This window comes from Jaculus jaculus, chromosome 4 (genome assembly GCF_020740685.1).
Source record: "Jaculus jaculus isolate mJacJac1 chromosome 4, mJacJac1.mat.Y.cur, whole genome shotgun sequence".
In the NCBI taxonomy this organism is placed as follows: domain Eukaryota; kingdom Metazoa; phylum Chordata; class Mammalia; order Rodentia; family Dipodidae; genus Jaculus; species Jaculus jaculus.
The window spans coordinates 158337977-158362303 of NC_059105.1; the positions used below are offsets into that span (position 1 = coordinate 158337977).

General features: G+C 46.5%; 1 protein-coding gene across 1 annotated transcript in view; it reads left to right on the plus strand.

Moving 5' to 3' along the window:
* Window positions 1–24327, plus strand: part of Mylk (myosin light chain kinase) — a 350277-nt gene that overhangs the window by 171339 nt on the left and 154611 nt on the right. Inside the window, exons 4-9 of the mRNA XM_045146900.1 lie at window positions 4234–4279; window positions 5289–5454; window positions 7073–7238; window positions 11427–11445; window positions 13201–13685; window positions 14171–14377. Of these exons, the coding sequence (XP_045002835.1) occupies window positions 4234–4279; window positions 5289–5454; window positions 7073–7238; window positions 11427–11445; window positions 13201–13685; window positions 14171–14377 (1089 nt within the window). The remainder of the gene's footprint in view (window positions 1–4233; window positions 4280–5288; window positions 5455–7072; window positions 7239–11426; window positions 11446–13200; window positions 13686–14170; window positions 14378–24327) is intronic.

Sequence of the window (24327 nt, forward strand, 5' to 3'; positions counted from 1 at the left end):
CTTTAATCCCAGCACACGGGAGGCAGAGGTTGGAGGATCGCCATGAGTTCAAGGCCACCCTGAGACTACATAGTGAATTCCAGGTCAGCCTGAGCTAGAGTGAGACTTTACCTTGAAAAAATAACTAAATGAATAAATTACAAAAAAAAAAGAGCCAGAAACCTCTTTGAAGATGGCTCCCTGGCTCACCTGGAACGGGCTTGGCCCTGTTGCCCTGGCACAGTTATTAATCATGTCCCTTTCAGTCTTGAGTCCCTATTTGAGTGATAAATCATATTGCCAAGTGCTTTCAGAGGCATGTCTCATCTTTTGCGTCTTGCGCATTCCACACTGTGTGCTCTGTTTCCATTCAGTCTTTGTGTCTTTCCTCTGAAGGAAAACTGCCACATTCCTTCTGACCCCACCTTTGTCGAACTTTTAAACCTGCCAGCCTTCCCTTTTACTTGTCCTTGAAAAATCCAAGATGAGTTATTCAGTGTCTTGGTCTTGTCTTTCCCTTGCCAATTTGATCTGGTCTTCTCCAGTGTTCTTAACTCACCCTTCCATTTTTGGACATTCTACCTTAATCCCTGCTCCACATATTTTTCATTATTGCCTTGCTATTCTTCCAGACTGTCATACCTTTGCAAAATTAATTACTTTTGTCTTATCTGTCACTTTGCAACATTTTTTTTCTATAAATAGACAGTTAATTGTCTTAGCCCAAATTCTCTTTGTTGTGATGTAAGCTCTTTAGTATTAACTCGTATTTAAAGAAACATTCCTCAGTACCATTTTAGCTGGCTGCCTTATACATTGACTTGGATTACTGTGAATTGCTGTCAGACAAGCATCTGTGAGCAGCATTCTTTGCTCTTCTATGGGGGAATGTCATATTTTTATTTAATTTATTTCATATTTCTAAGAAATAAATTAATTTTAAACTTTGGATTCAGAAGTTTAGCTCCCAAGAATTTTATTTCTTTTTCTTTTTAAATTTAATTTTATTTATTTATTTATTTATTTATTTACTTGACAGAGAAAGAGGGAAGAGAGAGAGAATGGACATGCCAGGACTTCCAGCCACTGCAAATGAACTCCAGACACATGCGCCCCCTTGTGCATCTGGCTAACGTGGGTCTTGGGGAATTGAACCTAGGTCCTCAGACTTCATAGGCAAATACCTCTACCATTAAGCCATCTCTTCAGCCCTGAAGAATTTTTTAAATGCTCACTCTAAGTTTTTATTTTCAATTATTTGAGAGAGTATGGGCACACCAGGACCTCCAGCCACTGCAAATAAACTTTAGATGCATGTGACACTTTGTGCATCTGACATTTTGCGGGTACTGGGGAATTGAAGCAGGGCGGTAGGCTTTATAAGTAAGTGCCTTTAACCACTGAGCCATATATCTAGCCCCCTAAGATTTTTTTAATTTAATTTTATTTATTTGAGAGAGAGAGAGAGAGAGAGAGGCAGATGAGGAAAGAGAGAGAATAGGCATGCCAGGGCTTTCAGCCACTGTAAACAAATTCCAGACACATGCACCACCTTTTACATCTGGCACCACAATGGAACATCAGAAGCTTGCGCCACCTAGTGGGCATATGTGACCTTGCGTATGCCTCACCTTAGTGTGTCCGGCTTACATGGGATCTGGAGAGTAGAACATGGGTCCTTAGGCTTCGCAGGCAAGTGCCTTAACTGCTAAGTCATTTATCCAGCCCTGGTTCCAGAACTTTCTGTTACCCAAATGGAAATTCCATACTCACCGAGTTTTCTCTGCCCAGGCCCTGGCTGCCACTCACCAACTTCAGAACGGATTCTCTTGTACTGGACATTTCACACAGATGCAGGCGTATGGTGCACAGCCTTTGCGAATCGCTTCCTTCACCGTACTTTCCAGGGTTCATCTATGCTGTAACTTACATCCGTACTTCATTCCTTTTGTGGCTGAAGAATATTTAATTGTGTGAATGGACTAAATTTTATCCATGAATTAGTTTATCAATCTAATTTTTATTGAATATTTACTCCGAGCTGATCCCATAGCATTGACAAGTGCACTGAACAGCACTTATTATGGAAGTACTAGTGACTGGGCATGTGGGTGATGCTGTATGGCAGACGTGTAAGAAACTGCCAACAACTCCAGATACATGCGCCACCTTGTACATCTGGTTTACGTGGTGTGGTGGTTTGATTCAGGTGTCTCCCATAAACTTAGGTGTTCTGAATGCTAGGTTCCCAGCTGATGGAGATTTGGGGATTAACGCCTCCAGGAGGGAGTGTATTGTTGAGGGCGGGCTTATGGGTGTTAGAGCCATTTTCCCCTTGCTTGGCACACTCGCCTGTTGCTATGTCCCCTTTATGTTGCCCAGGGGTTGATGTCCACCCTCCGCTCATGCCTTCGTTCTCCTTTGGGGAGGAGAGAGAGAGAAAATGGGCATACTAGGACTTCCAGCCACTGCAAAGGAACTCCAGATGCGTGCGCCACCATGTGTGTCTGGCTTACGTGGGACCTAGAGAATCGAACCAAGGTCCTTAGTAAGCTTCGCAACACATGCCTTAACCCCTAAGCCATTCCTCTAGCCCCCGTCTCAGGTATTTTTGGTTACGCTTCTCACTTGGTCTCCGGCAGGCAGAGACCACTGCTGGGGGAGGTGTGTCTTTGAGGGCAGATCTTGAGTCCAGCACTCAGGTGTGTGTTGAGGGTACTTTTTCTGGTGCTGGCTGTTGTCCCTCTGAAATGCACGTAGGATGAAGTGAGCCAACTCCCTCCACCACAGTGAAGCTTCACCTGGAATCCATAAGCCTGAAATAAACCCTTTCCTCCCATAAGCTGCTTCTGGCTTGGTGTTTGTCCCAGCAAGGACTGCAAGCCTTGCCCAGGACTGACATGCCAGGCTGAGGGTGGTGGGCAGTAGGACTGCAGATTCACGGGAGATGGTGCTGCCATCCCATTCCATTTCCACTTGTTCTCTGTGTGCTGGGCCTTCTGTGGGAGAATGGAGTATAGGTTATGCCATCTTTTAATGCTTTTATTTATTCATTTGATAGAGAGCAAATAGACATGCCAGGGCCTCTAGCCATTGCAAACCAACTCCAGACGCAGGCGCCACCTTGTGCCTCTGGCCTTATGTGGGTCCTGGGGAATCGAACCTGGGTCCTCTGGCTTTGCAGGCAGGCGCCTTAACTGCTAAGCCGTCTCCCCAGCCCACATTATGCCATCTTGAATAGGTGTGGCACGAGATGTGCACAGGCATCTCCCGTCCCCCTTCCTTGAGCAGGGCCACATTTTGGAGAGGTCCTGAATCTGCACAAGCGATCACAACCGTGGAATGGCTGGTGTAACACAGGAGCTGTGTGTGCTAGTGTTTGGCAGAGCAGGGGAATTCCTGCACTGTTCTTGCTCTGTGACCTTACACGGATCACTTAACTTCTCTGAATTTCATTTCTCTCGCCCATCTAAAAAATAAAGAAGCGCCACATGTTCTCTCTCATATGTGGATCCTAGCTACAGATGGTTGGGCTTCTGCGTGAGAAGGAAAATATTTGGTAGCAGAGGCCAGTAAGTTAAAAAGGAGACATAAAGGGAAGAGAAAGGAAGGGAGGAGGGTACTTAATAGGTTGATATTGTATATATGTAAGTACAAATGATTGTGATGGGGAGGTAATATGATGGAGAATGGAATTTCAAAGGGAAAAGTGTGGGGGGTGGGGAGGGAGGGAATTACCATGGGATATTTTTTTATAATCATGGAAAATGTTAATAAAAAAAAGAAAAAGAAAAAAAGGGGGCTGGAGATATGGCTTAGCAGTTAAGCACTTGCCTTTGAAGCACCCTGGTTCCCCAGGACCACATTAGCCAGATGCACAAGGTGGCGCACGTGTCTGGAGTTTGTTTGCAGTGGCTGGAGACCCTGGCATGTCCATTTTCTCTCTCTCTCTCTCTCTCTCTCTCTCTCTCTCTCTCTCTCTGCCTGTTTCTCTGTCTGTCGCTCTCAAATAAATAATTTTTTTTTAAAAAGACAGAATAATTGTGTAACATCAGCCTCATGAAATTACTTCAAGACATTCATGTGATTATCTACGCAAAGTGCCTCACCTGACTTTCTCGTGAGTGCGGCACAGATCATCAGGTTGACTGTTACTGTCGTTGTCACGGCTTCTCGTGTGACTGTTGTTGAAACTGCCTGACTCCACTGTTGGTGGCTGAAACCTGACCCTAACTCTCTGTTACATTCTGGCAGGAAGTTTCATGAAGAAGCCTGGTCAGCCCACTTCCAAAACCCTGGGGTAAGTTCTGGAATGTTCAGGCCAGAATAAAAGGTGCGCTGGCTTTGCCTGCCGACTCGACCAGGCTCGCTCTCCTAGGCTAGAATGGCTGTGAAGCATGGGAGCTTAGTGGAATGTGATGATTTTCCTGACACCCCCAGTGGCCTCTGTGGGTAGCCCCTTTGGCCCAGCAGCTAAGTGCTAAGAAAGCAGGAGGTATTGCTACAGTCTTTGGGGACTTTTGACAAGCAAAGCACTAAGTGAAAAAAAAAAATATTTTTTTTAATTTTGGTTTTTCTAGCTAGGGTCTCACTGTAGCCCAGGCTGACCAGGAATTCACTATGTAGTCTCAGGCTGGCCTCGAACTCATGGCGATCCTTTTGTACCTCTGCCTCCCGAGTGTTGGGATTAAAGACGTGCGTCACCACGCCCGGCTGGCACTAGGTAAAAGATTTTAAGGAGCAAGCTTAGAGGAGGCAAGTCACAATAGCTGTCACAAAAGAGTTCGAGTCTCTGGCACCACCTAGGAAAGCTTATTTCTCAGTGACGACAGGGTCAATGCAATGTTCGGGAACCCATGAGAACCTCCCCCGTTCTCTTCCAGGAACCCAGGCCTCCTCTGTTCTGTAGTTCCATCCCTCAGAACCTCTCTACGCAGCCAGCAAATGGAGCAAGAAAGAGCGGGGAATCTTACCAGAAGTTTCCATAAGTCAGCTCTGAAAGCTGCTTATAAGCACTCATGCTCATGGTCTGCTGGCCAAAACCCAAGCTATTGGACTGGAGTTAGGTAGAACTCAAGTAGAAGAGAGATCAGTATAGAGTGTACTTGCATGCCTAGAAGGTAGAGGAAATAGATTTCGGGGGCCACCAAGTTTGCTAGAGGAGACACAGGAAAGCATCTGAAGCAGAGAGGTCACAACGTGACCTTTAAAGGTTCTGATCACAGCTTAAGTCGCTTGGGCGGGAGTGGAAGGTCCGGCATCCATCACTGCCTGATCTAAGGCCAGATTCTCTGCTGATTGCTTCCCAGGGACAGATTTTCCTCTCCAGCAGTAGAGACTCGTCCAAGCATTTGGGGCGAATGCCCACCTAAGTTTGCCACGAAGCTGGGTCGAGCAGTGGTCAAGGACGGACAGATGGGTCGGTTCTCCTGCAAGATCACTGGCCGCCCCCCGCCACAAGTCACCTGGCTCAAGGTGAGGGTCTTTTTTGTTTGTTTGTTTGTTTGGTTGGTTGGTTGGTTTTTGGTTTTTCAAGGTAGGGTCTCACTCTAGCCCAGACTGACCTGGAATTCACTATGTAGTCTAAAGGTGGCCTGGAACTCATGGCGATCCTCCTACCTCTGCTTCCCAAGTGCTGGGATTAAAGGTGTGCGCCACCACACCCAGCAAAGTGAGGTTTTGTCTACTCTCTACTCTTCCTCTGTGTTACCCAGAGAACTGAGGGTTGGGGCAAAACCCCAGGACTGGTGGAGTCTGCCTTCTGTTTGAATCTTAGGTGGTTCCCCAGGGTTCTCAGCATGCTTCACAATGATGCTTGAGTCAGCCCAGATATTCTCACCTTCTCCTTCAGGCTCTCAGATCATGGTGCCCCTGTCCTCACACTCACAGAATGGCCGAGAGCATCTGAGCCAAGACACAGCCAAGCACCTCAAGTCTGAAGCCTGGGTGCTGGGTTTTAGGTCACAGCTCCCTGGCTTGTAAAGCAGATGCTACTGGCTGGGTCTAATCTCTTGGAACCCTGCTTCTTTATTTGTGAGGTAGAAACAATATCAACGACCTCAAGATGCTGTTGGGGTACTCCACACGGAAATGCTTTTTTTTTTTTTTGGTTTTTCGAGGTAGGGTCTCACTCTAGCCCAGGCTGACCTGGAATTCACTATGGAGTCTCAGGGTGGCCTCGAACTCATGGCGATCCTCCTACCTCAGCCTCCCGAGTGCTGGGATTAAAGGCGTGCGCCACCACACCCGGCGGAAATGCTTTTATGAACAGTAACAGAGCTTGGCAAACTGAAGGTGGGCAGAGGAAATGGTTGTCAGGGAGTTGGGGCAGTCACCTAGGGTAGAAGTGGCATAGGGCAGCAAGAAATGTGGGGACAACGTGAGGCCAGTTAGGATAGGTTTTTAGAGAAGAAACTCTTGATTAAAGATGAGTGATAGGGGCTGGAGAGATGGCTTAGCGGTTAAGCGCTTGCCTGTGAAGCCTAAGGACCCCGGTTCGAGGCTCGATTCCCCAGGAGCCACGTTAGCCAGATGCACAAGAGGGCGCACTCGTCTGGAGTTCATTTGCAGTGGCTGGAAGCCCTGGCGCGCCCATTCTCTCTCTATATATATCTGCCTCTTTCTCTGTCTGTCACTCTCAAATAAATAAATAAAAATGCACATAATTTTTTTTTAAAAAAAAGATGAGTGATCGGACACCTTTGACCTACTTCCTATTTCTTCTGAAGTAGCCCATAGAAAAGAGTCAAACAAATGGGAAGGCAAGGAGAAACTGAAGTGAGGAATATAGTAGACTCTTCTTTATCCCCTTCCTCCAAGGGAGCCCTTGCTCTTTTGAGAGTTTCCACGCATCTTCCTTAAGCACAGAATGAGCATAGGCTTCAATGCAAGGTGCTCGGATGATCACATGTCTGTGTGTGTCTGTGTGTGTGTGTGTGTGTGTGTGTGTGTGTGTGTGTGTGTCTACAGCCCAGAGGAGAGGGTTGTAAGCCCAGGCCCTGATGTCTGCCCCACAGGACTGGTAGGAGACAATATAACTGTGCCAAAAGGATCACAGACTTCTGGGGCCAAATTCCTCTATTGCCACCCACAGGGAAATGCCCCGTTGCAGCCAAGTGCCCGTGTGTCTATGTCAGAGAAGAACGGGATGCAGGTCCTGGAAATCCATGAGGTCACCCGGGAAGACGTGGGCGTGTACACGTGCCTGGCGGTGAACGGGTCAGGAAAGACCTCCATGTCAGCTGAGCTCTCCATACCAGGTATGGGGGGGGGCTGGTGCAGAGGGACGCTTCTAGAAAACACTGCGCCTTACGTTTCTGCATGTGCATGCAACATGGCACTTAACGTAACCAGGCATCCAGAACCAGGCCCACAGGAAGGTGCTGTGAACTGGCGGGCCCCTTCATTTGATCCCTATGCCGGGGCTAGGGTATTTGTAATTGCCTAGTGGAAGAGAGATGTTGCTAATATTTTGCCTCGCCCTTGCCTGAAATCATCCCCCACTGTAATCTTCAACCCAGATGCCCTCTTGATTCTTTCTAGCCAGGTTCCTCCTCACCAGACTGAACAGGTCAATATCCCTTCTTTTTTTTTTTATTTTTTATTGTTTTATTTATTTATTTGAGAGCGACAGACACAGAGAGAAAGACAGATAGAGGGAGAGAGAGAGAGAATGGGCGCGCCAGGGCTTCCAGCCTCTGCAAACGAACTCCAGACGTGCGTGCCCCCTTGTGCATCTGGCTAACGTGGGGCCTGGGGAACCGAGCCTCGAACCGGGGTCCTTAGGCTTCACAGGCAAGCGCTTAGCCACTAAGCCATCTCTCCAGCCCCAATATCCCTTCTTGCTAAGCCTTTTGCTTGCTTCAGTCCTGGGTCCCCTGTCAGTTCTTTCGAGATCTCTCTCAACACATGTCTTTCCTGCCGTTCTCTTGCCTACTCCAGTCTAAGCAGAGCATGCACATGGGGCACAAACTGGAGATCCTTTTGGGGACAAGACGTCCAGTGCTCACAGATTTCATTCTTCATAGACATGAGCTTGGATCCAGAAGGGGGCTGCAGGGATGGCTTAGCAGTTAAAGCACTTGCCTGCAAAGCCAAAGGACCCAGGTTCAATTCCCCAGTACCCACATAAGCCAAGTGCACAAAGGGGTGCATGCATCTGGAGTTCATTTGCAGTGCCTGGAGGCCCTGGTATGCCCATTCTGTCTCACTGTCTTTCTCTTTCTGTCTCTCAAATAAATAAATAAACAAATAATAAAAATAAGTCCCAAGGGGAAATAATCTTCACTCCTTCCTCTTCCTCTCTTCCCCTTTCCCTCTGTGATTTTTTTTTTTTTTTTCCGAGATAGGGTCTCCACTCTGGCCCAGGCTTGACCTGGAATTCACTGTGTAGTCTCAGGGTGGCCTTGAACTCACGACACTCCTCCTATCTCTGCCTCCCAAATGCTGGGATTAAAGGATTGCACCACCACGCCCAGCCCTCTGTGATTTTTTTGTTGTTGTTGTTCCCTTTTACATCTCTCTTTTTCTGGAACTGTGCCTCTTTGCCCCATTCATTCACTCATCTTTGGCCTAAGTATTTTCACAATCCACAGAGACGAATATTTTGCATTGCAACCCAGCCGTATGTGTACATATAAGCTTATTTAACTGCAGCGTGTTCTGTGAAAGAGTCCCAGCATGTTCCTGTACAGGAGACACTGACTTCATTTTCTTTTTGGTGTTTCGAGGTTGGGTCTCACTGTGGTCCAGGCTGACCTGGAATTCACTGTGTGGTCTCAGGGTGGCCTCGAACTCACGGCGATCCTCCTACCTCTGCCTCCCGAGTGCTGGGATTAAAGGCGTGCGCCACCACACCAGCTCAGACTGTCATTTTCTCTTCCACTGGACACAATGAAAACAAGAAATCCAAATCGTGGTCAGAGAATGTGACTTGGCCACCCACTGTGGGTCAGGAACTGTGTCAAGCATCTGGAGCAAGGTTTTAACCTCTCTCCCTTCACTTAGCATAGCCTCGAATTTAAGAACAACTCCCTCCTAATGTACCTAATGACAAAACTATACACTGCCTGGGTTTGTTTTAAAGTACTCAAAAACAGACAAGTGATAGGCTGGAGAGATGGCTTAGTGGTTAAGGCGCTTGCCTGCAAAGCCTAAGGACCCATGTTTAATTTCTGTCCAGATCCCACTTTAGCCAGACACACAAAGATGAAGCAAGTGCAAGGTCACACATGCCCACTAGGTGGCACAAGCGACTGAAGTTCAATTTCAATGGCTAAGGCCCTGGCACGCCAACTCTCTCTCTCTATCTCTCTCATGCACTCTCTCTCTAAAATAAAAAATAAAATAAAATAAAAACAAAAAAGACAAGTTGGAGCCGGGCATGGTGGCACACGCCTTTAATCCCAGCACTTGGGAGGCAGAGGTAGGAGGATCACTGTGAGTTCGAGGCCACCCTGAGATTCCATAGTGAATTCCAGGTCAGCCTGGGCTAGAGTGAGACCCTACCTCGAAAAACCAAAAAATAAAAATTAAAAAAAGACAAGTCGGGTGTGATGGCGTATGCCTTTAATCCCAGCACTCAGGAGGCAGAGGTAAGAGGATCACTGTGAGTTCGAGGCCACCCTGAGACTACATAGTGAATTCCAGGTCAGCCTGGGCTAGAGTGAGACCCTACCTCGAAAAACAAACAAACAAACAAACAAAAAACAGATAAGCAAACAAGACCATAGTGACATATAAGACTTGTGTAATGGGGTGGTGACAGGGTTCTGGAAAGAGTCCTTGAACCCCAAATCCTGAGTTCATGTCTGCTATTTAACCAAAGAATTGGCAAACCAGACTGGGATGGATAATTATTAAATTGTCACATTTACAAGGGAAATATAAAATCAAGGGAAGGGAGATTGATGTACTCACATGGTCTGAGGGCCCATGTGATGGACTTAGAAGAAACATGAAAAGGGATTTAGAGAAAAAAGTGCAGAGAGCATCTGTCATGTGGGGGCAGGAGGGGGTAAGGAGCCTATGCGGTCTCGGGACCTAGAAGTTCAGGAGACACAAACAGGAAGCCAAGAGAGAGCTTGGCCCCTGGTAAGGGTCTATTTATAGCCTTATTGTGGTGGGTTACACCTTCAGGCTCTGGTGAGCCAGAAGGAGGGATGATTGGTCTGGACCAGGGGCTAGCTCAAGAAGGGGCCAGCCATGACACCAAGCTTAACCAACCAATGTCAGGATCAGAATTAAAATTCTAGGAAGGGGAGCTCCCTCCCAGAGAGGGGCTCAGGTTGTTTATGGGAAAGCAGATAAGAGACAAAAAGAAGCCAGATTCTTCTCTGATCTCTAGCAAAGTGGAAAATGCAAGTAGGCCCAAAGACATTCTTGCTTTTTTACTTTCGGGGGACTCAGTCACCCTGCCTGTCTTACTGATGGCTTTTCATGGTTTGTAATATCCTGCTATACGATTGTGTATTTTGTAATTTTTCATGATAAAACTGAATGAAAACAATGGACATGATAGGAAAAAATTGTGTTATATGCTTTTGGGGGAAGAATGGAATGAAATGGTACTTTCTTTCTATGTTTTGAAAGCATGTGTTTCTCAAGGGGGTCTGTTTTTTCTTTAATTTTTTTTTGTTAATTTTATTAATTTATTTGAGAGCAACAGACAGAGAGAGAGAAAGAGGCAGATAGAGAGACAGAGAAAGAATGGGCACACCAGGGCCTCCAGCCACTGCAAATGAACTCCAGACGAGTGCCTCCACTTGTGCATCTGGCTAACGTGGGTCCTGGGGAATTGAGCCTCGAACCGGGGTCCTTGGGCTTCACAGGCAAGCGCTTAACCGCTAAGCCATCTCTCCAGCTCAAGGGGGGCTGTTTTTGAGGACCACCAGTAAGTGAAAGCGTAAAGGTCTTTTAGTGATGGGTTTGTTTTGTTTTGTTTTGTTTTGTTCCTTCCGTTCAGTGAAGGCGAACAAAGACCGTTCCCTCGGGGCCTTAATGGCTGTGAAAAAAAAACCGGAGGCCATGGGCTGGAGAGATGGCTTTGCGGTTAAGGCACTTGCCTGCGAAGCCTAAGTACCCTTGTTCGACTCCCCAGATCCCACATAAGCCAGAAGCACAAGTGATGCGTGTGCAAGCTCGCACATGTGCACAAGGTGGCACATATGTCAGGAGTTCAATTACAGTGACTGGAGACCCTTGCGCACCAGTTCTCTCTCTCTCTCCTCTATCATTAAAATAAACAGACTGAGCAGCTTTCCAGAGATGGGGAAAATCTCAGCCTAACCAGTGGTCCAGCCCCAAGGAGGCTGGGAGCACTGAAGCAGGGTGACAAGAACATATGAGGGACACAAAACCTCTGTAACAAAGGAAAAGGATATTGTCTTATCATTTTATTTGGTTGGCATATAAAATAATCTACTATTTTTTTTTTGTCTCTTTTCTAGGATTGAACAATACCACTAGGTATGTCTTTTCTTCATTATTGTTGTGTTTTCCATCTTAAAAAACTGCAAAGGAAAGCCAGGCTTGGTGGTGCACACCTTTAATCCCAGCACTAGGGAGGCAAAGGTAGGAGGATCACTGTGAGTTCAAGGCCACCCTGAGAATACATAGTGAATTCTAGGTCAGCCTGAGCTAGAGTGAAACCCTACCTCTAACAACCCCTCCAAAAAAACACAAAGGAGATAGCTATCAGCCAGAAATACCTTGAATTTTCAAGCCATTTTATAGGAAGGGAGAAGTGGCTATTTGGAGGGGTGTGCATTTTATTTGGGGTGCTTTGTTCCTGTGGTAACTTGCCATCTGGCTCCATTAAAGTTGCCATCAATGTGGAAACCCTCCAACACTCTTGACACCACTTTCTCAGCATCCTCTCGGTATTTTCTCAATGCCAAGGATAGCTATAGAAGTATCCCAGGCCTGAATCTACTCATCCACCCACCCATCCATCCATCCATCCATCCATCCATCCTTTCTTGGTGTGGGGCACAGAGTAGATGGTCAGTATAAAGGGTGAGTTGAAGAGCTATTGTAGAGTAAGGCTTTATGTAGTCAAACCTGTGATCTTGGGCTAGAGAGATGGCTTAGTGGTTAAGGTGCTTGCAAAGCCTAAGAACTCACGTTTGAATCTCCAGGTCCCACATAAGCTAGTTGTGTAGTGACGCAAGCATGCAATGTCACACATGCACACAAGGGGGCGCATGCGTCTGGGTTTCGCTCGCAGTGGCTGAAGGCCCTGGGGCGCCCATTCTCTTTCTCTTTCTCTCTCTCTCTCAAAAAAAACAAAAAGAACAGTGATCCCTCTGTGCACAAGAATGACTGAGAGACACAAACTTATACCATACAGTCGGGAGCACCCTTTCTGAAAACTGCATATTTGACCTCAGACCAATGAGGTATATGAGCAGACGTGCAGAGAGAATGTATTTGAAACAGAGGGACAGTGTGTGTAAAAGCCTCCAGAGGCAGGCAGTGGAGCCCAAGAGCCCCCAATAGCTGTGGCCTGTCAGCCATGGGGTGGTGTCTTTTTTTTTATAATTTTTTTATTTATTTATTTGAGAGCGACAGACACAGAGAGAAAGACAGCTAGAGGGAGAGAGAGAGAATGGGTGCGCCAGGGCTTCCAGCCTCTGCAAACGAACTCCAGACGTGTGCGCCCCCTTGTGCATCTGGGACCTGGGGAACCGAGCCTCGAACCGGGGTCCTTAGGCTTCACAGGCAAGCGCTTAACTGCTAAGCCATCTCTTCAGCCCGGGACGGTGTCTTTCGTAGAATGAGAGGCAGCTGGAGTCCAGGGCTGTCTTGTGAGGCTTGGTTTTATTCTTAATAGAGTGGAAAGCTGTTGGAAAATCCCTGAGCTTCAAGTGATGTGATTCGATTTATGTCTCTAGAAGACTGACTGCAGCTGCTGTGCGGAATTGGATTAGACAGGGGCTTTGTGGGCAAGGGAAGCAGATGGTTGGTGTGAACTTGGGAATCCTAAGGGCAAGAGAGGCATAGACACACAGGGCTCTGGGTAGAAGCACAGGGCAGGGGAGGGTCAAGGGTGGCTGTGGCGTTCTGTCTTGGGATGTTAGATGAACTGCAGATAAATATTTTGCTCTTACCCCTCATCTGTGGGCTTTGTCATCCTTGCGATCTGTTCTGTGACAAGTAATGTTTGCAAGTGACCAGGTGACTACTCTATCCCTCCCCTTCCCGATCCCTGCTACCACACAGGTCCTGTGGGAGCGGAACCAAGGCCCTCAGTCCAGACATCAGGAGGGAGGTAACCAATGGAATCTCTAAGGGCCCAGAGACTGCGGCTGAAAGTAAGAACTACCCAAGCTCTCAGCCAGGCAATTGCCCAGCACCAGCCACAAACAGCCAACCACAGCTCCCTCAGGAGCCCAGACTGCAGCCAGGTGGGGACCCTCCCCGGAAGGTCCTGCAGACCCCCACCCTGCAGAAGACTTCCAGCACCATCACCCTGCAGACCACGAGGGTCCAGGCAGAAGTGAGAGCCCCTGAGGAAGAGAGGAAGAGGCCAGCTGCCCCACAGCCAACCCCACAGCATAACCTGGGAAGCCCAGTTGCAAGTAAGTCCGTTCCCAAGAAAATCGCCACGGAGAGCCAGAGGGAGTCAACTGCATTCCCCAAGTTTGAGAGCAAACCCCGGAGCCAAGAAGTCACTGAAGATCAGCTGGTCAAGTTCAGATGTGAGGGTAAGCAGAACTGATTAAAGTCACTGGCTCCCAACATGTAGCCCGTTGGTAGGGCACACCCTTCAACACAAGCATGCATCTCCTGTAGCTATTCACCTCCTGGGACTAGGCCCGGGGTCTCCCCTTGAGGAAGGATTCAGTCTAGGAAATTGTTCTAGAGAAACACCGAACAGTGGCCCATTCCTCCTCGTCAAATAGAACATCAGCCCCACACCCTAACTCTCCCCTCAGCATCGTCATCATCACTAAACAATGCAGGTCCCCTCTGTCCACCTTGTCCTGGAGAATTAGCCCATTGCCCCTGCTTTTGTTCCCATGCCCTCCCTCAAGGTGACCGATGTTGACTCCTTGAGTATGGGATTCAGGGAGAAGGGACAGGCTTGGAAGAGGAAAAGCAACCGCTACCTAGCCATTAGCTTTATTTTCTGGGTCAGGGTCTCTGCGTTTTGGGGAGAGGGGCACATGATCCTGACATGATACTATAGTTTCAGGGATACCCAAGCCTGAAGTGTCCTGGTTTCGGGAAGGTGTCCCTGTGAAGAAACAAGAAGGTGTCATTGAGATTCATGAAGATGGCAGATCCCATTGCCTCTGCCTTCTGAAAGCCCGGGAAAGAGACGGAGGCAGATACAGCTGCACAGCATCCAACAGCCAAGGCCAAGCATCCTGCAGCTGGGCTCTCCTGGTAGCAAGTGAGTGCATCGCTCCAGGTCACCCTGATTCTCGGGGTGTGGGGGTGGACTTTACAAGGCACTTCACATGCTACAGGCGTTCACCTTCCGAAGCCCACACCCTAGGTCTGCGACACTTATCCTCACCCATAGGTCCTAGCTAAAGTCATTGCCTCCGTCCAGTAATTCTTTTTTGTTATTATTATGAGTGAGAGAGAAGGAGGGAGAGAGAATTGGCGTGCCAGGGCCTCCAGCCACTGTAGTTGAACCCCAGATGTGCTCCGGCCAGCGGGCTCTTGAACAGGGATCCGAGGGGAAATTAACCTGGAAGAGAGACAAGAGACACAAAGAAGGAGACCAAGTCTATATTCTGATCAAGGTCTCTGAATCTTTATTTTTTACACAGTGGTTACACAGGGGAAGTGGGGGGGGGGGTGAATAAGCTGGCTGACGTGATTTAGGGCCTTGGGATTGTCAGGAAACCTAGAGGGGATGTAATCAGGTGTTTATCTAATCTTGCCTCAATGGCTTAACATCCTGACTGCACCAGGCTTCACAGCCTGACCATAAACTGGCCTTTTGCAAAAGATAAGATTCTATAAGCAGTCTGCTCACCAACATTCCAGAAGTACCTAACAGAAAGCTGGATGGACCAGCTTTCTGAATAATGAGTCAACTTACAAACATGCCCAGGCAAAATGGAGAGGCTTTTGCTCTATGGCTACCGACACAGATGTGTGTGCCATCTGTGTGCATAACCTTGCGAGTCTGGTTTACGTGGGATCTGGAGAGTCGAACATGGATTCTTAGGCTTCGCAGGCAAGCGCCTTAACTGCTAAGCCACATCTCCAGCCACCAGTGATTTGTTTGTTTGTTTGTTTTATTTATTTGAGAGCAACAGACAGAGAGAGAAAGGGAGAGGGAGAGAGAGAATGGGCGTGCCAGGGCCTCCAGCCACTGCAAACAAAACTCCAGATGCATGCGCCACTTTATGTATCTGGCTAACGTGAGTCCTGGGGAATCAAGCCTCAAATCAGGGTCCTTAGGCTTCACGGGCAAGAGTTTAACCGCTAAGCCATCTCTGTAAGCCCCACCAGTGATTCTTAATCAGGAATTCACTGCAGAATCATTCCAAGATAAGTCCTGGCCACTCCCAAGTCAGCTGATAGTCACATTTTTGAGGTTCCTTAGCTGTCCAAGAATTACCCATGAGTCAACTGTAACCACAGAGAAGCAAGCATTCTCTAAATATACAGGCTTAGAGAAATGTGAGATGGTAGGGGGATGTCATGTCTTTTATGGTTATTATAATATCTGTTTATAAAAGCAAAGTATGTTCATAGTGTGGCATTTAAACCATATATAATCTTGTGACTCCAAAATAAATATTTAATTTTTTTAATCAAAATCAGCATTGTGCTACTTGTATCCTGCTTTTGTCCTAATTCACTCATCTAACATAAAGATATTTTTACATTATTTAATGTTCCTTGAGAACACGATTTTTAGTGGCCATAGCATATTTTGAGAGTGGAGGTGTGTGATTTAGACATTCCCTTCTATTGTACAATGGTGTATTCATTTCCATTTTTCACTATTTTAGCAAACTGTGATAAATAGGGTTGGGTAGTGTTGGAGTATTCGCCAATTATGCATGAGTCCCTGGGTTTGATCCCAGCACAAGGAGAGGGGAAGAAGAGGAAAAGAGTGAAAGAGAGAGGAAGGCAGGAGGAAGGAAGGAAGGAAGGAAGGAAGGAAGGAAGGAAGGAAGGAAGGAGAGGGAGGGAGGGAGGGAGGGAGGGAGGAAGGAAGGAAGGAAGGAAGGAAGGAAGGAAGGAAGGAAGGAAAGAAGGAGGGAGAGAGGGAGGGAGGGAACGGGAAAGAAGAGAAGGGAAGGGAAAGCGATGTTCTTGTATCTATTTCCTTCTATAACATTTTCCCTTATTTAAATGTATATTGTCAACCCTGGGCCCATGTCATACCATCAAGAAACCTACTAAACAATACCACAAGGGATAGAATCACGCAGCTGCAGGCTGTGCCATACTGTGTCAAGTTACTTCAACCATACACAAGCAAAGAAATGGCAAGAGAAGTGAGGGACAAGGTATAGGAAATTTAAACTAAAAGATTCATAATAAACATTGGCACTTATGGCTTATGAACCTTGTACAGATGCTGACTGACTGAAATAATTTTATGAGAATAGCAGAAGATGGACATTGCCAAGGTGTTTGACACATGTAGGAATTAGAGCTAGTTAAGGTGTGATAGCTGTCTTGTGGGCTTTTTAAATTTTATTTATCATTTATTAATGATTTTACACATGTATATAATGTGTTTTGGTCATATTCATTCCCATTATCTTCTCTTGTCCCCTTCCAATCCTATTAAGCCCTTTGTTTTTCCCACTAGCACTTCTTCTACCTTTATATCTACTTCTTGTGACCCACTGAGTTCAGTTAGGGTTGCTTGCATGATCCTAGTGGGGGCTATGTCTAAGAAGCTGTCTTGTTTTATGGTGACCTATATATAACTTTCTATTGCGAACTTCCATGAATATAGAAAACATACTATGATCATAACCCCTCTTACCACTCTCCCTTTCCCCTTCCCAAGTCCCTCCTCCATGAAATCCTTTCTTCTTCTTTTTTTTGTTTATTTTATTTATTTATTTGAGAGCAACAGACAGAGAGAGAAAGAGGCAGAGAGAGAGAGGGAGAGAATGGGTGTGTCAGGGCCTCCAGCCACTGCAAACGAACTCCAAACGCATGCGCCCCCTTGTGCATCTGGCTAACGTGGGTCCTGGGGAATCGAGCCTCGAACCAGGGTCCTTAGGCTTCACAGGCAAGCGCTTAATCGCTAAGCTATCTCTCCAGCCCAAATCCTTTCTTCTTTCCAACCAGTCTGTCTTCTATTCTGATGTCATCATTTTTCTCTCCTGCTATGCATGTCTTATATGTAGGTAGCATTAGCCACTGTGAGGTCCTTAGTAGCAAGGCCATTTTGTGTCCAGGAGACAGTATAAGCACCCCTCCCCTTCCATTGGCTCTTACGTGTCTGTTACCTCTTCTGCAATGGTCCCTGAGCCTTGGAGAGTGTGAGACAAATGTCATATTTCTATCAGACTCCCCATTCTTCTCAGCACCTTGATGAGTTTTGAGGCACCCCAGTGGTCACTGCCATCTGAAAAGAGAAGCTTGGGCTGGAGAGATGGCTTAGTGGTTAAGGCATTTGCCTGCAAAGCCAAAGGGTCCTGGTTTGATTCCCCAGGACCCACGTAAGCCAGATGCCCAAGGGGGCGCATGCATCTGGAGTTCTTTTGCAGTGGCTGGAGGCCCTGGTGCACCCATTCTCTCTCTCCCTTTGTCCATCTTTCTCTCTCTCAAATAAATAAATATACTTAAAAAAGAAAAGCTTCTCTAACCAAAAGTGAGAGAAGCATTAATATATGAGCATAAACTTAAGTATTCAGAGAGTAGTGTGGTGTGAATAATGTATTTATTTAGTCAGACAACAGTAGTAGTTTCCACCTAGGGCTTATGACCTCCCAAGCTATAGGTTTTTCATTAGGTTTTCAGTACCAGGCAGGAATTCCTTCCCATGGAGCAGGCCTCAAGTCAAACCAGAGAGCAGTTGGTATCCCCCATAACAAATATACCACCATTGCACCAGTTGGTACATTTAACCTGGCTGGCCAGCTGTAAAAACTGAAGGGTCCACACTGCTAGGTAACACCGATGATGGCTTTTCTCCCACAGCAGGCTGCATAGATCTTTCCAGCATCCTGACAGCCAGTCAACAGGGACAAGGTTTCCAGCTCAGCTCCAGCTTAATTTCTCAGTGACCTGCATTCCAAGCATTTGAAGTCTTCAGCAGTAGGGTCTTACTAGCTAGTTTCATTGGGCAATAGCCTATAATGTTTTAGGAACATCAGGGCCCTCCCTGATCAATAACCTGCGGGAAGATCTCCCACCCTGGCACTGAAATTTTTCTATGGTTTCTAGGCGCAACACTATCTACCTCTATGGGGTACTTCTGCCCAAACTCTCTTTTTAAACATATATACTGTTATTTAGCAAAGAAGTGGATTTCCACATAGCTTATTTGTAAATCTTAAAATTTGATTCACCCTCTTCCAAACCCCTCTTCACTTCCATCCCCTCACCTTAGACCATTTCTTTCCCAGTATTCTTCCCTTCTACTTACATATCAACTATATTTTTCCCTTAACCCCTTCCCTTTCTTCCCTCCCTCACAGCCCCTTTCTAGCTCCTTGGTCTCTGCTACTGACTTTTACCCCAACTCACATCCAAATCTAAACATTTGAAGCTAGGACCTACATAGGAGAGAGGACATATGGCATTTGACTTTCTGGGACTGGGTACGTTACTTAGTATAATCCTTTCTGGATCCATCCATTTCCCTAAAAATTTCCTAATTTTGTTTTTCTTTACAACTGAATAGAACTACAATGTGTAAATGTACTATGTCTTCATTATCTATTCATCAGTTGAAGGGCATCTAGGCTGGTTTCATTTCCTAGCTATTGTGAGTAGCATTGCAATAAACATGGATGAGCAAGTATCTCTATAGTAATGAGCAGAGTCCTTAGTGTATATTCCAAGGAGTGGTATAGCTTGGCATGGGTTTTTTTTTTGTTTTTTTGTTTTTTTGTTTTTTGTTTTTTTTTTTGAGGCAAACCCAACTGGCCATTTTTTTTTTTTTAATGTGAGAGAGTGTGAGCAAGAGACAGAGAGAGAGAATTGACAAACCAGGGACTCCAGCCACTGCAATCCAATTTCAGACACTTGCGCCATCTCGTGGGCATGTGTGACATTGTATGTTTGCATCACCTTGTGCATCTGGCTTACATGGGATCTGGAGAATTGAACATGGGTCCTTAGGCTTTGCAATCAAGCACCTTAAATGCTAAGCCATCTCTCCAGCCCATGGTTATTTTTTTGTAACTTAATCTATTTTATAAATAGCAAACTGAATAAAATAATGTGGTTTCTGATATTGCCTTAGAAATGTCACATTTAGAATCATAAGCAAAGGTATCAGTGGAATAATATTGGTACTTATAAATAAATTAAAAAATTGAGAGATCACTACATAAGGATCCACTACATTGCTTTCTCTACTTTCGTGTATGTTTGAAATGTTTCTCAAGAAATAACTTAGTGAGGGCTGGAGAGATGGCTTACCAGCTAAGTGCTTGCCTATGAAGCCTAAGGACCCAGGTTCGAGGCTCGATTCCCCAGGACCCACGTTAGCCAGATGTACAAGAGGGTACATGCATCTGGTGTTCGTTTGCAGTGGCTGGAGGCCCTGGCGTGCCCATTCTCTCTCTCTCTCTCTCTCTCTCTATCTGCCTCTTTCTCTGTCTGTCACTCTCAAATAAATAAATAAAAATAAAACAAAAAATTTTTTTAAAAAGAAATAACTTAGTGGGCCATCCACTGTTGTAGTTACCTTCTCACTGCTGGGACAAAACACATGCTCAAAAGCAGATGATGGGAGGGAAGGTGTTCATTGTGGCTTATGGTCTCAAGGGGATGACAGCAGGGAAAAGATGGGGGCTGGAGAGATGGCTTAGCGGTTAAGCGCTTGCCTGTGAAGCCTAAGGACCACGGTTCGAGGCTCAGTTCCCCAGGTCCCACGTTAGCCAGATGCACAAGGGGGCGCACGCGTCTGGAGTTCGTTTGCAGAGGCTGGAAGCCCTGGCACGCCCATTCTCTCTCTCTCCCTCTATCTGTCTTTCTCTCTGTGTCTGTCGCTCTCAAATAAATAAATAATTAATTAAAAAAAAAAAAAGAAAAGAAAAGATGGCATGAGCAGAGGCTGGATATCACCTTCCTGCCACAGCACGTGGCAAAGAGCAATAGAAGAGTGAACTCACTAACACTGGAAAGCTAGAGTTAGTAAACCATCAAGGCCCACCCCCAGCAACACACCTCGTCCAGCAAGGCTCCACCTCCCAAATTGCCATCAGCTGGGGACCTAGCATTCGGAGCACACGAGTTTGTGAGGGACACCTAATTCAAACCACCACATCCACACAGTGTCACCTCGATTTGTTCTTAGGATGAAACACATCCAAGATACACTAGTAAGCACAAAGAGCAAAGTGAAAGCTGCATGTGTCATAGATTACTGTGTAACAGGGAAAAAAAATCCATGTGTATGTGCAAAAAGATGCTAAAAAAGTGCCTAAAACACTCCTGGAAAGGAATCTGGGATCCATGAGAAAGTCAGAGGGTATCTTATTATATACTCTTGTCTCACTTAAAAAAATTTTTTTTGCTTATTTTTATTTATTTATTTGAGAATGATAAGAGAGAGAGAGAATGGGTGCACCAGGGCTTCCAGCCAGTGCAAATGAACTCCAGACGCATGCGCCACCTTGTGCATCTGGCTTATGTGGGTCCTGGGGAGTCAAGCCTCGAACTGGGGTCTTAGGCTTCACAGGCAAGCACTTAACCACTAAGCCATCTCTCCAGCCCCTGTCTCACTTTTTTAATTTTTAAATTCTTATTTATTTGAGAGAGAGAGAATGGAACCAGGGCTTTCAGCCACTGCAAACGAACTCCAGATGCTTGCGCCACCATGTGCATCTGGTTTACGTGGTTTCTGGGGAACTGAACCTGAGTCCTTAGGCTTCGCAGGCAAGTGCCTTAACTGCTAAGCCATCTCTCCGGTTCTTGTCTCCCTTTTTAACTGAGATTTCACTATGCTGGGAAATTCCTTTACAGGGAATGCTCTGCATTCCATTTGGATGTGGAGTGCCTGTGGGCATGGTCCACGGGCCCAAGAGCCATCAGCCAGGCCAAGCTCCATGTCTGGGCAGGGGGCAGAGGCTGCCAGCAGTGGAATAAGGTGCCCAGAAACCCTATTTCCTCCTATAGCTTTGTCTCCCATGAATTTATCTAAATCTCATATAAAGCAATTTTTGTGCATGAAGAAATTTTTTAGTAATTTATGTCATATTGACTCCTTATCTTGTTTTATGTGACAGCTTTATTAAGACATAATTGATAGAACATAAAAGCCACTCTTAAGTTTATTTCACTGATATTAACATAGTCACAGTTGTCTGGCCATCACTGCTATTTCAATTTCTAACATTGCTCCTCAATCCTACCTGTTATCAGACACGACCTCTTGTCCCATCCCCACAGCCCCTGATAACTGCTAGCCTACTTCCTGTCTCTATGGGTTCACCTATTCTGCATTGCTACATGAGTCATGAGTGCAGTTACGCAGTATGTGGTCTTTGGTGGTGGCTTTTGGGGGGGGGGGGCGGAGGTTCGAGGAAGGGTCTCACTCTAGCCCAGGCTGACCTGGAATTCACTGTATAGTCTCAAGGTGGCCTCGAACTCACAGTGATCCTCCTACCTCTGCCTCCTAAGTGCTAGGATTAAAGGTGTGTGCCATCATGCCCTGTTTGATGGCTTCTTTTGCTTAGCAGAACGTTTTCAAGATCCATCCTTGGCATGTGTCACACTATATTTTCCATAATAGCTGAGTAATATCCCATTGTATGGATAGATTGGTTTGTTTTATCCACTCACCAGTCAATGAGCATTTGGGTTGTTTCTGCTTTTTAGCTGTTATGAAGATGGTGGCTGTGGACCTTGTGTCCATGCCTTTTTAAATGCCTATTTTCAGTCATGATGGTATGTACCCGTAGGAGGAGTGATTGAGCCACTGTGTTCCTAATTTCGAGGAACTGGCAAGCTGTTTTCCACAGTGGTGTCACCACGGTCCGCCAACAGTGACCATTTCCCCATAGCCTCCCCTAGCCCTGTTACTTTCTGTTTTTTCAGTTATATCCATCCATAGTCATCTCACTACGATCCACTGAGCCAGCCCACTGGATTCCTATCAGCCCCAGCCAGTGTTACTGCCCGAGAAGCTACGATGTTAAACAATGGTCAATGATTTTTGTTTCCCAACACCCTGAAGTTAAGGCTGTTCACGCAGACCAAGCTCTGAGTCAGGTCAAGCAAGACAGCCATGCAGGTGGAGCTGTGGACAGAACTGCCACCCTCTTGGGGATGGATGTTTCGGAAACTCGGGCGCCTCTTCCAGACAGCTGGTTTGCACAGGCTCTGTAGTTACTGCTGGTTTGCAGAGCTGGAATGAGGCAGATGGAAGTGAAAACACAAGAGGCTCATGAGTCTTCACCAAGCAAGAGTCAGCTGGGTTTGGGGATGAGGGTTAGTGTGGTTGTTTGTTCCTAAGCGAATGCACAGAAGTTCGCAAGCCTTTGCTAATATCCAGAGTCCTGGAAAAGTTGGGTCGGACAGCCTTGCCGAGGTCTGTGGTGTGCCATTCCCGAGTGCTTTGCAGCCACCCGTCTCCCTGAAGATGTCTTGCAGCCTCTGTAGCCTTCCGGTCTCCCATTGCATTCTTGGCAAACTAACTTTACCCGGACAAAGGTCCTGTGACGCATGCCCTCCAGCCTTTGCTGCCCATCCTCTTTCTCTGTTCTTTCTCACACAGATAAAGCAGTCTCCCTTTACTTAGACTTTTTCTACTTCTCCCACCTCTATGGAAGTCATTTGTTTATGTATCTATTTATTTTATTATTTTTATTTTATTTATTTATTTATTTATTTTTGGTTTTTCAAGGTAGGGTCTCACTCTAGCTCAGGCTGTCCTGGAATTCACTCTGTAGTCTCAGGGTGGCCTCGAACTCATGGCGATCCCCCTACTCCTGCCTCCCGAGCGCTGGGATTAAAGGTGTGCGCCACCACGCCCGGCTTCCTATTATTATTTATTTGTGTGTGATGTATGCGAGTCTGTGTATTGTGAAGGGGGACACACTAGAGCATCCTGCTGCTGCTGCAAACAGATGTGAGATATTTGGGGCAGTTTTTGCATTTGGCTTTCATGGGTGGCTTGGGAATTGAACCCAGGCCGGCAAGCAAGCACCTTTAACCACTGAGCCGTCTTTCCAGTTCTCCATGGCAATGATGGCTCTACCTCTCTTTCTTTCTCCCCCGCCCCCCCTCCCACCTTCTTCCTTTTCTCTTATTTCTGCCCTCTCTTTATGGATACAACTGTTGTTTTTTTTTTTTACTCCTTACAAGAACACCCTTGGTCTTCCTGCCACTGTAAAAGGGAATAAAAATCTCTCTCTCACAGCAAACTGTACCTGCTCCAAGCCATTTCTTTTTTGTTGTTGTTGTTATTATTTTTATTGACAGCTTCCATACTTATAGACAATAAACCATGGTACCAAGCAGTTTCTATGCACATCTTCCATGTGACAAGGGCAGGAAATATTCAGTGAATGTCCTGCAGGCCAAGCTAAGTGCCAAATGCTCCCTTGTGCATAGTTTTAAGTACCCCAGCAGTCTCATGAGAGAATTGTAGACAAACCCTGCTTTTCCGATGAAAATAGTGAGTTAGAGTAAGCTTAGGAAACTTGTCCAAGCTTACATGCCTTGTAAAAGATAGAGTATTTCTAACCCAAGTTGGCCTGGCACAAAGACACAACTCTTTTTAAAAATTTTTTAAAATTTATTGATTTATTTGACAGAGGGGGAAAGAAACAGGGAGAGAAGAGAGAGAGAGAGAGAGAGGATGGCATGCCAGGGCACCCAGCCATTGCAAATGAACTCCAGACACATGTGCCACGTTGTGCATCTGGGTTACATGGGTCCCGGGGAATCGAACCTGGGTGCTTTGGTTTTGCAGGCAAGTGAAAGGCCCATACTCTTGTCAGTGGGTCTGGAAGGCATTTCTCTAGCGAGGGATCTGGCAGCGACTCGGGGAAGGTGGAAATGGTCCCTTCCTACACACCCCTCGGGTCATCTTCTGGTCCCTTCTTCTGTGCCAGGCTTGGTCTGAGGCACCGGTCTGTCCCGTAGCTGCGCCCCCACTCTGTACCCTTCCCGCCGGGTCTAGAGGAGGAAGTGTGGTCAAGGGATCAGAGAGCTGGCTGTGAGCTCCGCCCA